We start from the raw sequence: 18,207 nt of genomic DNA, 5'->3' as shown, positions 1-18,207 counted from the left end.
TACTTCCAGTTCAGTACCCACGAATGTCGTTCTAGTCTATTTTTAGAACATTTTTTCGTCTCTCATTTTGGTGGTGATAGAAGAGTCTTATTTATGCATTTTTGGTAGGGATTTAAAGGTAACTGTTTAATCTTTAGTATTAATGATAGACACATGAAATTTTAATGTCATGTATGTTGACTTTGAAAATATAAGAATGAAATTAAAAGTAAAAAATTAATTTTTATTTTAAAAATTTTAATAAAATTTAAAAAATATATAATTTAAAAAAAATTCCCCTAAAATGCACATATATAATATTTTTGGGAATCATATTAAATGTTATCAGCATGTATATATTCCTACACCATATAAAAGTTCCAATGTTGGATTCTTGTCACATTTTGTCAGAGATAATATCTTTGTAAGTCCAAATGAGACCTTCATTTAAAATACACGAAGACAAAATTATAATTTCTATTGGCCATTCAGACTATTTATTAGGTGTCCAAGCAGTAATTTATGTGTTTATGATGGGGTCACTTCCTGAGTAACACACATCTGCTTGTATTGCTTCAGTAACTGTTTATAAATATTGTTATAATGTATTTAGTGAGAGGACAGCGATGAAAACTTTATACTAGAACCTACTCAAGTTCTCTACTAAATCATTTTAAACTATCTGAGAATGAAATACAGGTCAAAGGGATAAAATATGCTTTCCCCAGGTATATTTACCCTTGGATGTAAGAAAGCAGCAAAATGATGTAAGTTGAACACAAAATGCATTCCATTTTATTGTTCAGTTAGGTTAAGATATTGATTGATGTAGTGCGGCATTGTGGCCTATACGATGTTATGGGAATTCTAATGATCCATCTTGCTTTATGTACTATTAATTACTGATGATATTTGTTAACTGACACTCTAAAGATTACATAAGAAATATTCAAACAGGTTATTTGAATTTAACTTTGTACAACTGATCTTAACATGGTTACATATCCCACATGAACAAATATCCATCCATTTTAGAATGTTTGGGATCAAAAGTTCTTATTCAGTACGCCATATAGGCTGACATTGTACCTATAGTGAATTTGTAAGGCACATTTATGGCTATGTGCACTGAAAATATCCCAAAATGTTATTTTCATCATGAATATGCCTATGTATTGTAACATATTTCAATTTAGTACTTTGACAGAGTGCGGTATTGAATCATCAGCTGATATATGATTCCATTCAATCAATGAGCTTAATAATTGGTAACCAACACTCTTAAAAATACACTATAAATGTTCAAATAGATCATTTGAATTATGTTTGCACATTTGATCTTAACAAATACATTGTATATGTCCCACATATGCAAATTTCCATCCTTGTTTACAAGTTTTGGGGATCAGAATTTCACATTTAGCTGATGATATATGATTTATTGGTACCTATAGTTGATTTGTGTGACCACATTTGGCTGTATTCACTTGCAATATCTAAAATTGTTATTTTCCTCATGAATAAGATTGCTTATAGTAACATATTCTAATTTAGTACATTGTCACTTGACTTTCCTGTATACTGGTATGTACTAATGTTTGCACCAATGATCAAACCTCACCGCCCCAACATTGCCTTAAACTTTATGATACATAGTCTACCTGATTAGTTATTTAACTTGTAAATGGCTAAATATGCTTCTAGAAACCTCATATATTTTTAGGATGAATTTATCACTTTAATACATGGCCATTGCTTCACATTTCTGAGTTTCACTCTGTCAAGTTTAATATTTTCCCCCATGCTTGCAACCTTAATGTTATTTTGAAATCACCATATCTAACACATTTTAACTTCATTTACATAGATCTTACTGTTTTATAGAATTAACTGAAACATATTGTATCTTTTCAGGTCTAGCCTGGTATCTGGAACAAAGTGTTAGAGTTGGATCAGCTTGGAAGCTTTCCAGTAGTCCGGTGGTGATAGCAAGGTTTCATAAGGGCATTTCAGTGTACTGCCATAAGTGACTAAGATTAGTTCATATCACCACACTGATATATAGCATCTCAAAGACATGGCTTAGGTTTTCACGAGAGATCAGCACCATTTTTCAGTAAGGTAGAGCCTCCTTGGAACTATTTTCCTATCCCAATGCCACCTTTTGTAGTCATCGACATTGAAATGGAATGCATTTTTGCTATAAAACATGGTTACTGGTCCCATCAGAACTTTAATTCTAAATGTGCTATTAGTTATGGAAACAAATGCCTAAGTACCAGACACAATAAATGTGGAACATTGCACCTGTCATTGTTTCTTTAGTGTGTACACCTATATGCATCTGGACAGGCATATTGAGGTTTGCTGCCAAAATCACTATGAGCTATAATGCTTCACTACCCCTGGGAAAAATGTTATCAGTTGTACAGGCCCAAACTACCATTTGTTTTAAATACCATTCATTATTCAACTTTTCTGTCTAAAATTTGTCAAACTGTTTTTTAAAACTTGTATGAAAATTTAAGTTTTCAATAAAATTTAGTTTTGAAAATTTAAATGTTTATTTAATTTGCCATTAAAATTTAATTTATCACTATTTGTAACTTTCAAACATATTTTCAGACAGGGCTTATCTTGTATCACAATTAGGTTTTTACTGCATTGAAAAATTCCTATAATTAAGGAAGATATAGCAAATTTAGTTTTGGTTTCTCAAGAGCACTTGGACCAGAACTTGCACCTTGTGGAACACCAGCACTACATACTTTCTGACAGGTGTCACAAGTTTTGTTTGCAAGGAAATTCAAAAAGACTTCATGTATAAAGTTGAAATAGGTGTAGCATGCAAATATAAAAGTTTGACTAAAATTGGCATAAAACATGGAGCCTGTCAGGAATTACGTCACAATTAATACTTCCAGTTCAGTACCCACGAATGTAGTTCTAGTCTATTTTTAGAACATTTTTTCCTCTCTCATTTTGGTGGTGAAGAGTTTTATTTATGCATTTTTGGTAGGGATTTAAAGGTAACTGTTTATTCTTGATAATATGAGCTCAGGGTGTTATTGTCTGTGTGTATTTCGGCGACAGTGCACAGTGAGTAATAAGGCCTTGGTGATGATCCGGAAGTGAAATCTGTGTTCTGTTTACATGCTGCTATGTTGACAGTCCAGCATCTAAAAAAAGAGCAGGTCAACCTGACGAGAACTTCACCGTGAAGTCATCTTTGAAGGGTTTTAGATTAACATATGATTTGTATTGATTGTCACACAGTGGAAAGGTCAGTGCTGAGAAACAAATGTAGAGAACATATAGTAAAATTAATTGTGTCCTATGTCCGTCTGCGTGGGTTTCGAGTCTCGGGCTCGACCAATGTGGATATATGAGAAAGACCAATGTGGATATATGAGAAAGCTTGCTGGTAGCTTCTCGTGGGTCGGTGGTTCTCTCCGGGGTTTTCCCTGGTTTTTCCTCCACTATTTATACTGGCCGCAATATAGCCTATCTTGTGTTGAAAATGGTGTTAAACCCTAGAACAATCATAACAACAATAAACAAAACTGTGTTAACTTGTATTCCCGCACAGATTATTTTTTACATCATTAATCATTTATGCAAGCAAATAAATGCATTTTATATCTTCATGAAGCTATATGTCATCTACAACACATAATATGTAAACAAGCATTAATCTCTGTCAAAAGACCATTTTTTAAATACGGTTTATGACTCTCGTTTTTCTGTATATCTATGTGCTTTTGACCTTCCAAGATGTCGGTAATTAATGCATCTTAATAAAGGAACCTGATGTGATTGATAACAGGTAGCAGACGACAATTTCTGCCTGGCGTCATGCATCGGTGACGTTTCTTGCCTCTCCTATTCAGTGCCGGAGATCAATATGAAAATCGAGAAAATTCATTGAGTGAGACATCTTTACATGCTTGAATCTGAAACATTTTTGGGGAATATAAAAAATATAGCGAAAAATTCATCTTTACGATAAGACCAATTGGATCAATTTCACTGCAACGAAAATTTGCAAAAATAATTGGATACAGGAGTTCACTGTATTTTGAAATGAAGGAATCAGAGGGATACAATATCACACAACCGTTATATCTGGCCCATGACGCAGGAAGATGGAACTAGGTAGGGGCGGTCATACAGGCTCCTCTGTTGGTTTTAACAACTAGCACCACTCCCCCATTACTGCTTTAGAAACGTAAGCAGCTGAAAGCACGAAAGTAGTTAAACCTGTAATAGGCAGGAGAATTAAGTTGAGGTGATAATTACACATTGGATTATGTGAAATCTCTATTTTAGGAAAAAGTCGTTTGAGAAGCCATGTGGTATTTGGTTATACTTCTCGTTGCGGCGATTCCTTCTGTTGAAGCAGAGACAAGTACTGACAAGCCGAAATATGGTAAGTCTCCTTGTCCTGGTGAGTGAAACAAATATTCTAATATACACATACTATTACGCGGTAAGAGTAATGTGAGAATGTTTCAAAAGTTGTCTTAAATCAAGAATCATTAAAAAAAATGCTGATATTACCACAATGATAAATGTTGAATAAAAAATAAAGTAGCTCATTTGTTCTATGGCTATTTAAGGTCCAATCAAAGTCGCCGAATAAAAGCGCTGTAGAGATTGTGTTTTTAAATTTTACATTTTGTAGCTATATAAAGATGCTTTACAGAAAGAGCAATTGAGCAATTTAATTTGAACTTGATAATACCGAAATTTCAATTTCTTTAATACTGTTAAGGAAAAGATACATATATATATATAATATATATATATATATATATATATATATATATATATATATATATATATATATATATATACTGAAATTTAATACAACCCTTCTTCGTGTATCCACTAAATAAGGTTATATTGGAGACTTTCCAACACTTCAACTCAAGTTTTCCCCGTTATGACAGCTACTTACTGGATCAGTCAGACTTGAGTACCTAAACATATGCATAACAAACTAGCCAGTTTTGTATTAGTACAATACACCAAGTCACTCATATATGCTTGGCTTTATTTGTTGCTTTTCGGAACAACAACAGACGTATGCTATTTAAGCTCGAGGCAGTTGGAGTAAAGTGATATAGTCTTACCTAATTTGATATTTATTGGCACAGTCCTACTGTCAGGCATAATTTTATTCTCAGACTATTTTATACTGGCATAGTACTACTGTCAGATTATTTTATAATGGCATAGTCCTGTCAGGCTATTTGATACTGGCATAGTTTTACTGTCAGGCCATTTTATACTGGCATAGTACTACTGTCAGACTATTTTATACTGGTATAGTCCTGTAAGGTTATTTTATACTGGCATAGTCCTACTGTTAAGCATTTCACACTGGCATAGCCCTACTGTCAGGCTATTTCGTACTGGCATATTCCCACTATCTGGCTATTTGAAATCCTCTTAAGTGAACAGAGATAACAACTTCATCACATGTAAACAAAGATGACAGACAGAACCATATATATTGTTATGATTATTCAATTTGTACAGTGTTCTTGAGTTTTATCCGCGATTGAGACATGTGGATGGAATACTTGCAAACCAGACTTTTTTCAAGATTGTAAATTGTAAATAATGTGTTTATTTAAAGTAGAATTCAAGGCTAAAACTCATTTATGAGTAAGTGGAATTTTCCATTGGGAAAGACTGGTTTTCCAGAACATTTTATTACGTTTTAAATCAAGTGATATGTATATAAATAGGGGTTTGGTAAACGTATGATTCAGTCCTGTTTTAAGAACAGTTTGTGGAATCATTTGCAGTTGTGCTCCGATATAATTTGAGAGGAATGATTTATTTAAATAAAAATTGGAATTACAAAAGGTGCTCATTGATTTCTGCACTAAAACATTAATTTTGAATTATTTTGAACTCAATGAAAGACATTCTGGATTACATCATTGTGGTACATCAGAACATTCAGACAATTGGTACATCAAGACATTCAAGATTATTTGAATTCACTCAGAAATTTCTATACTATTGAACCTGTGATAGAACGTTAAAGATTATAGGGAATATAATTAACAATATTGTTAGTGCTTCTTAATTTTTCACTTTGTAACTTAGAGAAATAAATAAATTCCAGCCTATTAAATTCCAATAATATCCAGATCCAAATTGTTGTTTGTGCTCGGTGTAATGGCTTCTGACATAATCAGTCATATTAAATTCATTTTTTTTTCGCCAATAAATCCATCTTCTGTAGTTCTGAAATTATTTTCGTCACAGTCCTTTGAATACAAGCCATCATCTGCTGTCTGCGTAGGTTCGAGTCTCGGATTCGGCTAATGTGGGTATGTGAGAAAGCTTGCCAGTAGCTTCTCGTGGGTCGGTGGTTCTTTCTGGGGTTTTCCCGAGTTCTTCCTCCACCATTAATACTGGCCGCCATGTATAGCCAGTCGCGTGCTGAAAAATGGCGTTAAACCCAACAACAACAACAACAAGCCATCATCTGTAATTGTACTACCGTGAGGTTCATCAACCATGATTTCGTGAATGTTGAAATTATCTCAGATCTACGCTGTTCTTGGTTGGATTAAATGTAACCTTACCAGGTAGATGACTTAAACATTTCGGACAACAGGTTTCCTAATTCAACGTAAAATATGAAAGGTGCAAATTGATTTTACTAGATCTGGTTTATTTTGATGTATTAAAAGCACGGTGTCTCACAATCAGCATTGCCTATCCTCATTGCCCAATTCAAATCATTTCGTCAAAATTAGTATTTTGTTAGAAAACGTCTTATATATTGCTGATCATGCTTGAAATGTATGAATTAACTTTCGAATAAAGTCAATTAAGTGTTCAATTGAGTTGAAGAACAAGGGTGAGTTGTTGCACCGGCTTGGTCTTTTAGTCTACAGTAGATTATTTCGGGACTATGGCTCGTTACTTTAGGATTCGATCATTTTGTCTCCAGAGTGCTCTAATGTTTCTGCATGGTCTACAAAAGATATATTGTATATTGTCTGTACTTTACTCTCCCAAGAGTTTAACGATTTATCATATCCCATTTATTTAACGAGTACCTATTTCTTGCAGGTCATCTGTTTTGTTTTGCTAAAGGTTTTCATTTTTGTTTATGAGTGTATATATATATATATATATATATATATATATATATATATATATATATATATATATATATATATATATATATATATATATTCAGTTTTATACACAACCTTTTCTATTCCGTGAAATACGCAACACAAATAGATCAATCAATCATGTTAGCGAGTCATCATTCAGTCGTTTGGTTCAGGCAGAAATGAAAAGTACACAACACAACTACCACAAGCAAAGAAACCTGTCGCCTCAACAAAACAAAAATTATATGTCTGCTTAACTCGTAAAAATCATCCAATGTATGTAGCTGTGTTGAAAGTATTAAATCAATCATTGAAATACATAAATACTTTATTCAGTCAATCAACCTGACTCTGTCTTAGATGATTGCTAGAAACGACATAATACATTTGCACAAATCAGTTTGATCCGAAATGTTCGTGCTAAATGGATGCGACATATATACGGGAAAGGCAGTTACTTAAGGTCCATGGTGCATTACGCACGAAAAATATGAGGTATTTGTTAATTACCTGATCCTTTATTATATAAATTGGGCGCCACCTCTACTACATTCCCAACCTCACTTTTAGATCCTTAATTTACATGCCAACTGTGCCACCTCTACTAACTTCTCCAACTCACTTTTAAATCCTTAATTTACATACCAACTGTACCACCTCTAATAACTCCTCCAACTCACTTTTAAATCCTTAATTTACATACCAACTATGCCACCTCTACTAACTCCTCCAACTCACTTTTAAATCCTTAATTTACAAACTAACTGTGCCACCTCCACTCCCCTCCAATGATTGATTGCCAGAAAATCCTAAAGAAAATACCAGACTTACCACTGAAACAGAAAGAAAAACGGTCTTCAAAATTTGAGGAAAGACAAAGAGGCAGTTTTTTTTTCTTATTTTCTTTTTACAGATGTTGTGGCTCAGCGTTTTTATATATTGCATATACGCATGAATATTTCGTATATAAGGACCCATATTATTGAAAAACTCCTACCAGGCATAAACTAATAGCTTTCCATTGACCATAGGTAAATAGAGTAGCAGGCTATACATACTTGATTGATGTGCTGTTACAGCATCGGTTGCTTGGTAATTGATCATTCTCTATATGCCTCAAAGGGCCGGATTTTTTGTATGTCTTGCTGGGCCTGATTCTCTGTACGTCTTTCTGGGCCTGATTCTCTGTACGTCTTTCTGTGCCTGATTCTCTGTATGTCTTTCTGGGTCTGATTCTCTATATGTCTTGCTGGGCAAGATTCTCTCTATGTCCTGCTGGGCATAATTCTCTATATGTCTTGCTGGGCGTGATTCTATATATGTCTTGCTGGGGCCTGATTCTATGTATGTCATGCTGTGTCTGATTCTCTGTATATCTTACTGGACCTGATTCTCTGTATGTCTTGCTGGGGTCTGATTGTCTATATGTCCTGCTGGGGTCTGATTGTCTATATGTCCTGCTGGGGCCTGATTCTCTATATATTTTGCTGGGGCCTGATTCTCTGTATGTCTTGCTGGGGACTGATTCTCTATATGTCCTGCTGGGGCCTGATTCTCTATATGTTTTGCTGGGGACTGATTCCCTGTATGTCTTGCTGGGTCTGATTTATTTTATCAGACCCAGCAAGGTATCAGCAAGGGCTCATTTTCTGTATGTATAAAAATATGGTACAACATATCAATGATAATACTTGCCATGATAAAGTTTTATAACTTTCCTTGACTGTAATGATATAGTCCTATTGATGGACTTTCCTATTTATCACCTGGACCTACAAATTTACTCCCAAGATCCCAGACTTCTGAAGAATAATGATCTTCAAATGTATGTATGTGATAAAGGATTATAGAGATCGCTGGCTCACTGTGTATATTCCAGGTTATCGCTGTTTCAAGAAATTTAAGATAGAAATATTCTTCGATATGGTACAAAATAAGCAGACATGCCCACGATACAGAATAGGTACAGCATCAGCAGATATGCCCACGGTACAGGATAAGTAAAGATGCCCACGGTAGAGAATAAGTAGACATGCCCACGGTACAGGATAAGCAGACATGCCCAGGCACAGAATAAGCAGACATGCCTACGGTATTGAATAAGTAGACATGCCTTCGGTACAGAATAAGCAAACATGCCCACGGTACAACATAAGCAGACATGTCACGGTACACAATAAGTAAGCATGCCACAGTACAGAATAAGTAGGCATGCTCACGGTACAGAATTTGCAGACATGCCCACGGTACAGAATAAGCAGACATGCCACGTGACATAATAAACAAACATGTCACAGTAAAGAATAAGCAGACATGTGAAGGGTGCAGAATAAACATACATGATTCCCGGCACAGAAAAAGTAGGCATGCCACGGTACAGAATAAGCAGACATACCCACGGTACAGAATGGCAGGACATGCCACGGTACATAAATTTACTTATTTATATAAGCAAACCGGTCGGGCCCTCAAAAATTCATTTATTTATTTAAGTACACTGGCCAGTTCCCGCAAAAATTCATTTATTCCTATAAACACACTTGTGAGGCTCTTGAGAATAGTAGGGACTGAGTTAACCCATGTGTAAAGAGCATTAATATATGCTCAAAATTTGTTCTCTGTGCTATATTTCACTGTCGGACTCTAGTCCAACATACCTATCCGACTCACCCATATGTACACACCAGCAAGATACTTACGCTCCTCTTCTGACAATCGTATACTCAGTATTCCCACAATGAAAACAAAGTCATATGGACAGCGTTCTTTTGCATACCAGGGCCCAGCAACTTGGAATGAATTGTCCACTGAACTTAGACACAAGGACACAGTGATCACATTCAAGAGTGCTCTCAAAACTCACTTATTTCGACTGCAAGAACAAACTTAAAGACTTGATAATGTTTCCTACCTTAAATATTCTCAGCATGTTTTTTTTAATGTTTTCTAATTTCATGGTGTTTGTTTTTGTCATCATATCATTATATGCTTTTTATCTTATAGGTGTTGTCTAATGTTGTAAAGCGCTTAGAGCTTCTAAAGAATAGGCGCTATACAAAGTCCTTATTATTATTATTATTATTATTATTATTATTATTATTATATTTTCTCCGTTAACTTTATATTGTCAGAATTGTGCAGTAATTTACGATACTGAACTCGCGTGCAATTCATATTGAACTAAAGTGAATAAAGGAACGACTTTCTATTGTAAACAAACGATGGACGCACAACGCCATCACTTTTGATTTATTTTATTTGTCTGTGGATGAAGTAAACCAACTGAATGAACTAAAGCAGATGTTTCGTTGACTGCCACATGCCAGCTGCTTTGGCACATTCCGCTTTAACCTTTTCAATACAATGTTTTGGATTTAGGCCAGCTATACAGAAGGCGCCAGATAGGGTCCTTACATATAACATGTAAGTGGCAAGGCATAAATGGTTTTGTTTAGATGGGAATAAGAATGACAAAAAATATACTTACAGTTTTGCATCCTGAATTTCCTTAAAATGTACTTTCTTAATTTTGCAAACCTGAATTACATGAGCCGTGTCATGGGTTCTCAAACTTGATTACACGTTTCGAAATGGGACTGTAATTTCGACTATATTCCAAGTGCAATTACACCCTTCTTACTGCACTCAAAATGAAATGAACATTATATTCTATAGCATCTTTTTGATCATTACAATTGAAAGTCTTCATATTTTCCCCACCGTATGATTTCAAACATTCAACGGCAGAACAGAAACACAAATGCAGATGTCAACACGCTGCTCCGTCGCTGCTGAAATCCGAAACATTTCAAGTAGAATTGGCACATAAATCCATTCCATAATCGCAAAATTTCGTAGAAACGACAAAAATACAAAAATCTATTCATTCCAGATCAAATGGAAAAGTTTTGCAATGCGCATTCATTCACAGTATGACTCCAAATTTCAATTTTAAGTAGACCAAAACGCCATTTTCTTTTGAAAGTTATGTCTGGCGCGCGACTAAGTTCAAATTTTTCTGGATGGAGTTATATGCGCATTAATACTGTTGTTGTTGTGTAATGATGAATCTACGCTTGTGTATTTAGTTCAGAATACGGCATCCATTCAATTACTTTGTTTCGTGTAGTGTATATCTTTTTTATGCACAATTAAACATTAGGTAGAAAAAGAAAATGAGCATATAATAAAAAGGTTACTGCATTTGAATGGGAAAATATGAACTCGTTTTGTCGGATGGATATACTTCACTTCCAATGTATGCAATATTTCCATCCGAAAAACTCGTTTTCCCATACAAATGCAGTAACCGATATACTGAGTGAACGTGAGACAGAATGCATTGGTCCGTCCGCCTATTCTCATGGTTTATCAATGGAAGCACTTTAAGTTAGTTTGCAAAGTGAAACTTATTAACAAGGTACACGTGTATACTTATTACATTAACCTATTGATGTTATTGTTAAAATTCTTCGGATTTATGTAACCACCCACCCGTATGTGTTTGCCTTATAACTTGTCTACCTTTATATTTTTTTTTCTTTTATTGTTGTTGTGTAAGGAAAATGTTCTATGAGGAAAATACTTTTTATGTATTTATTTATTTATTAATTATTTATTTATTTATTTAAAGCTGAAATTGAAAAACTAAAATTTTGGAAAAAGGCTCGTTGCTCGCAATCGTTGAGTGAATGGTAGGATTGGAAGGGGGTGATCTATAGTGTATTTAAAATTGTATGATATTGTTAAAGCTACGTTAAAAATCCAAATCACACACACACCCGAAAAAACACGGGAAAGACCAAAAATATTTATAAAATTAAAAAAAAAAAAAGATTCTTCCCGCGAACCGGATTTGAACCGGTGACCTAAGGATTACTTCATATTATGATCTACAGTCCTCCGCTCTACCAACTGAGCTATCACGGGATACATGCCTTTAACACTTGCACTCTTAATTGAACAGGTTCTCAGTCTTGCGCTCGCTTAAATCTAAATATAGCCAACATTATTAAATACAAACTATGCCCAAAGCTTTCGAGCATATGTGATGACTTAAAAAAGCCAGGAAACGCATTGTCCATTTTCGTAGGACAGCGGAAATCTGATTTTTAATCACAGGGGCTCATATCGCTGCTTACAATTTAACCTTTCATACCTGTACTATAGTAATTATATAGTACGTGTATGACAGGTAAATTGTAAGCATCGTTACGAATCCCTGTGATTTAATCAGATGTTAGACCAGCAAGTTGTTCTCCGCCTTTTTTTTTTTTCTTTGACTGGCGGTCTAATCAGATGTATGCACTGTCTCTAGTACGAATGGCCCGGAGACACATGCGAACATGTACACAAGAGAGAGAGAGAGAGAGAGAGAGAGAGAGAGAGAGAGAGAGAGGGATAGAGAGAGAGAGAGAGAGTATAGCAACCGAATACTTGAACAGCTAAAAAGTATTGGTATGGACAAGAGGTTTTAATGTTTCCATAATTACTCCCTTATAAGTGAAAATTGTATACCCTCTAACCTTGTTTTAGGTCATGAAAATGGACCCAAACACACTTTTATAGACGGACGGATCGAGGATTTCTGTTTTTAAATGGCACGGTTTTGTTTTCGTTTTTGTTTTTTCACTTTGAAAAACTTACTTTTTCAAGAATAGTTGGCACAATAAAACCTCCTAAAAATCAACTCATTGTCGGCATTAAAATTCATGGTGATTTCGAAAATAGTAAGGTGGAGATAAATTTCCTATTACATTTTTTCATCTCTTACTATCTCAAAGGCAACATTTGTCTTTCGCATCTCATTTTGCAGTTGAGGATTATTGTGGTTGAAGTACACTGCTGTCGGGCATTTCTGCGCACCTAAGGTTTTCGTTTCCAATATTGAAGCAAAACGCATACGGAATTCGAGCGATTGACAAAAATAAAATACACCAATGCTTACCATTTGAAAAGATGCAATGGTCACCAGAATATTCTGTTCAAAATAATATCAATTTTGGACACAGAGGATACCACCCCCACCACCCTGTTTTCCTGACTCGCGATATGTCGGCCTATTCTGCGCATAGCTTTGAAAAGATGTCATGTTTATCCATTTGGGCTACAAAAATGAAATATATTACTTTGGACTGTTTCTATCAGCAGTTCAGTCGAGTAATTAGGTGAGGTTTATAGCTAGTTTTACAAAATTCAAAGTAAAAATGCCAATAAATGGCAAGAGGTATTAAGCAAACTAAACCGATCTTGTAAAAAGGTTAGTAAAGTTCAATATTTATGAAAAATAAGCTGTTACGTGGAAGAGAAACAACAATGAATAGGATGTAATGTGATTACAACGTCTTGTTGATGGGGAAAAATTACTACAGAATTTAGAAACAGACTATACGCCGAGGACTTTGTTGATAATTTCTGTTCTAGCGGCAAGTAGACACGTTGGATAGCAGACGATTTTGTACGTGTGGGACAACTTCTTGCAAAATTGGAAACTTGGATTAAAATACAGTTTTGTTTTAAGGTACAGATTTCCATCTTTTATATAATGTATTTATTTGTATTATTCTAAAAGATGCATAGTAAATCGATTTTTCTGGATTACAGGTTCAAGAAGGTCATGGAGTGGGTCTTCACGTTGCCGTTTAGAAATCACATTTTTATGCGCATTTCGAGTCTAAATGTGGGATATTTTTATACACTTTATGAATATAACTTTTCTTAATTAATACGATTGTTCTTTCTGGAGACGAAATGGATTTTTGACCCAAAATAGCACGTGATCCAATGTTTACAGAAATGACGTATCGTTGCGCAGAATTACCCGACGCGCAGAACTGGCCGACATGACGGTAGTAGCTGGTGTTGTATTTATTGCTAACCTGTTATTACATATTTATTTATTTATTTATTATTATTATTATAAAAAGTAGTACTAGTTGTAGCTGGTAAAGATCTTTTTCAGGTATGTTTGTGTGTGTATAGGTATTTCCGGTACAAGACTACTGCGTAGGGCTTTATTATATTGGGTGCCATTCTTCACGAGAGATGCAAATCAGTAATAATGACCAACTCGATATAGCAATTACCTGCATATGACGATTTTAAGTTGTCAGGTCAGTCCACATTTCTATGTAAGTTACTCAAAACTGAAATAAAAGACGGTAAATGGTGAGAAATGGACAACTTTATTGTTCACTGTTTCAGTAAACTGATCCAAATAAATGCAGTGTACATTGTAATAATACTGTATAAATATTTTTTCCAAAGGCTGTTCTCTCCGTTTTAAAAATAACACCGTTCGTCTGAATAATAGCTACACACAAAGGTTTTATGGATAAATACTAACAGGTCACATAATTGTTGGACTTTCTAAAACAAAAATATTTTATTTTTTTTTGTTATTTACGCATGTTGTATCCAGAGACAGGTGGCCTTTTAGGAAATTTCTTACAAATTAATTACAAGAATGCTTGTTCATTATTTCTTAGTTTAGTCGTCATTGATATTATATCATCTTTTCGGAAAATCCATTAAAGGCATGTTTGGTTTTGTGGGTTTAACGCCATTTTGTAGCACAGGAATATCTATGCATGGTGTCCAGTTATTATTTGGTGAAGGAAGAACCACGGCAAACCTCGAGAGGAAACTCTGAACCACGGGAAGCAACGGCAAGTTTTCTCTCATATCCACGTTGGCAGAGCCGAGACTGTAACCCACGTGGACAGAAATGAGAAACATCAGAATCACAGCAATTAATAGGGATTAATTTCGACCTCAAACTGCATGTTCTTCTAATAGTATATACCACAGTGACAAATGTAAAGAAGAAAGCCCTATACCCTGTATTTAATAACAATGTGGACACACATAATGGTCAGCAGATTGGATGGTTTTGCTCCGGTTATGCGGGTAATAATAATAATAATAATAAGGACCTTGTATAGCGCCTAATCTTTAGAAGCTCTAAGCACTTTACAACATTAGACAACACCTATAAGATAAGAAACAATAATATTATTGCAAAAACAAACAACACGAAATTAGAAAAACATTAAAAAATAAAAAACATACTGAGAATATTTCAGGTAGGAAACATTATTAGGTCTTTAAGTTTGTTCTTGCAGTCGAAATAAGTGAGTTTTGAGAGCTCTCTTGAATGTAATCACTGTGTCTTTGTGTCTAAGTTCAGTGGGCAATTCATTCCAAGTTGCTGGGCCCTGGTATGCAAACGAACGCTGTCCATATGACTTTGTTTTCATAGTGGGAATACTGAGTATACGATTGTCAGAAGAGGAGCGTAAGTATCTTGCTGGTGTGTACACATAGGTGAGGTCGGATAGGTATGTTGGAATAGAGTCCGACATTGAAACGTAGCATAGAGAACAAATTTTGTGTTTGATTCTGGATCGAATGGATAGCCAGTGTAGGGTACAGAGCAGCGGGGAGGTGTGCTCTGATCGTGGTACTCTAAGTATGATCCGTGCAGCTGTGTTTTGAACTTTTGGAAGTTTCTGGAGTAGATATTGAGATGAACCAGACATAATTGAGTTACAATAGTCCAGTCTTGAAAGTACTAATGAACACACAAGTGTTTTAGTGACATCAACTGAAAAACATTTGCGAATTGAGCTGATGCGTGTCAGATCAAGATATGCAGCCTTGCATATGTTCATGACATGTTGGTGCAATGTGAGAGTACTGTCCAGAGTAACACCTAGGTTTCGTACTGATTGTGTGAATTTAATGTTGGCGTTGCTGATATTTATTGTTTGAGGTAAAGGATTTGAATGAGAAAGTCTTTCTGTTGTAATCAGAATGGCCTTAGTTTTATCATCATTCATCTATAGCTTGTTACATGTCATCCATGCTTTCACATCAGAAATGCACCTCTCTACACCTTGGATGGTAGCATCAACTTCACTTGGGTGGCTAGATCTGTATATTTAGGTGTCATCAGCGTACAATTGGTGAGACACTGGATGATGATCTATGACACTTGAGAGCGACTGAGTGTACAGAATGAAGAGAACAGGTCCAAGAACAGATCAGTTAGATCTCAAATTGTAAATCTTACCAGCAGATGTCTGATCTTGCCCTCAGCACCACGTAATATTCTTCGTTAATAACGGCTTTCAACTGTTATTCAAGGGACAGCAAAGGAAGTACTAGAAACACGAGAAATTGATAAACACAAATTTGAGGAAAACATGCATATAAAAGATAGCTTGACGACAGTCTAATTCGTGCTCCGACAATCTGATCCCAGCGTGGATATTTGTAGCTTAGAGATTTTCACGCAGTCCATAGAGCCATCACTAGAATCGTATTTTTATTTTCACTCTCCCAATAAGACAAATCTGATTTTTCAGTTGAAATTTACACAAGGATAGACCCACCCCCAGGGCCGTAGAGAGCGATCAATCGCCCTGGGGTAAGAAACACCCAGGCCTATCCTAACTCTTCTTCAAACAAAAAAAAATTCTTTTATAAAGTTAAAAAGTGTTGTTCGGCTAGGGCTCCCTTACAAGCCTGGGTCCTGGGCGTCGGGGATATATCAGCGGTTGCTTCCCCCCTCTTTTCGGCCCTGCCAGCCGTCCCCCCAGTATAATTTTTTTCCATCTCACTAAGATCAAACGGCATATGTAGTTCTATAATGAAGGGAATTTTGGATTAGGCAAAAAAAAAAAAAAAAAAAAAAAAAAAAGAAATTAATGATTTTGGTTTCATTTCAATTCTTTGTACTGAAAGAGTTATCTCCCTTTAATATGGAATTAAAAAAAGAAAAAATAAAGATGGATAACACTTAAACATCCTGTCGTGGAAACCTGATTTCACTTTGAAATACTGGAGTGTAGATAACCCATTATTGCTGTAGTTATTAATTTTGTTACAATCGTTGCTATTATTATTATTATTATTATAGCATAGACAGTACTAATGTGTCACAAATCTGCTATTATAACCCGTAGAAATAATGCAGTGGCCAGATGGGGATTATGCTATGCTGAAACCTAGTTCCGGTTGCCCAGTTGACGTAGCTGAAGATTGGCGGGAAGGTTACCGGAAGGAATATGGCAAAGGAACATATAATTATTCGACCCCTCTTGACTTATTTGGAGAATTTACCGAGGAATATATGAAGTTTTTCTTCTGTGTTCACAAATCTGTGAAAGACAAGTCCCTTATTTCAAGATATCAGACCTACTGGGAGCCTGGCAGATACTGCATCCTCCAGAGTGGTGGCATGTGCCCAAATGGTGAGTTGTCATTGGGGTAAATCACCTGATGTACGTTTGATGATTCATAAAAACGTATTTAGCTTTCTGAATAAGTAGAGGCTTTGCCTGAGTGAGTGACTATTTTACGTTAACTTTATGCAGTGAGTTGAAAACGTTGTCCGCACAGGGAGACTTGGCTATTAAGCATTAAAACTATTTGTTTTGTCAAGGAACGTAAATATAAAATATTTTTGTCACATGTCGGAAATTGCGAATGTTTTCTTCAGTAGATAACTAGACAAGTAAATTTGTTCTGACATGTTGTAAGTTACGCTTTGAACTAATACACATTATGTTACACCATGAATCCAAAATAAAACATACGGATGAAAGGTAGTAACAATAAATTACACACCAATATTTGCATTCTATTAATGCTGCCGAACATTTAAAATATTATGCTTATGTCTTACAGGTAACAGTTATTAGTATATATCATGCTTATTTCATACAGGTAACAGTTGATTATTATCTAAAACGCTTCATACATGTACCAGTTGATTATTACCTATCATGCTTATTTATTACAGGTAACAGTTGATTATTATATTTCATGTTTATCTCATACAGGTAACAGTTGATTATTACCTATCATGCTTATTTCTTACAGGTAACAGTTGACTATTATCTATCATGCTTATTTCTTACAGGTAACAGTTGATTATTACCCTATCATGCTTATTTCTTACAGGTAACAGTTGACTATTATCTATCATGTTTTGTTTTAATTGGATATTAATAGTCAGCTTCATATATTGATTGTGTTTATCATATTCGATATATTCTTCTTTTTTTCCGTC

General features: G+C 35.0%; 1 protein-coding gene and 1 non-coding gene across 5 annotated transcripts in view; one reads left to right on the top strand and one right to left on the bottom strand.

Moving 5' to 3' along the window:
* The first annotated feature begins 4,121 nt into the window (after nt 1–4,121).
* Nucleotides 4,122–18,207, top strand: part of LOC149782624 (uncharacterized) — a 57,024-nt gene continuing 42,938 nt past the window's right edge. For 2 of the 4 annotated variants that reach the window (XM_089934107.1, XM_089934108.1), the window contains exons 1-2: nt 4,123–4,408; nt 17,099–17,386. In XM_089934107.1, the coding sequence (XP_089790233.1) occupies nt 4,330–4,408; nt 17,099–17,386 (367 nt within the window). In that variant the 5' untranslated portion in view covers nt 4,123–4,329. Of the gene's footprint in view, nt 4,409–17,098; nt 17,387–18,207 lie in introns of all 4 variants that reach the window. The other 2 variants (XM_089934105.1, XM_089934109.1) reach the window with 2 other exon arrangements.
* On the bottom strand, nt 11,971–12,059 carry Trnay-gua (transfer RNA tyrosine (anticodon GUA)). The gene is given in 2 exon segments: nt 11,971–12,006; nt 12,023–12,059. It is a non-coding gene; the product is annotated as a tRNA-Tyr (tRNA).

This window comes from Sinohyriopsis cumingii, chromosome 15, assembly GCF_028554795.1.
Source record: "Sinohyriopsis cumingii isolate HCF-2022 chromosome 15, ASM2855479v2, whole genome shotgun sequence".
Taxonomy (NCBI): Eukaryota; Metazoa; Mollusca; class Bivalvia; order Unionida; family Unionidae; genus Sinohyriopsis; species Sinohyriopsis cumingii.
This window is presented reverse-complemented; position numbering and strand designations above follow the sequence as displayed.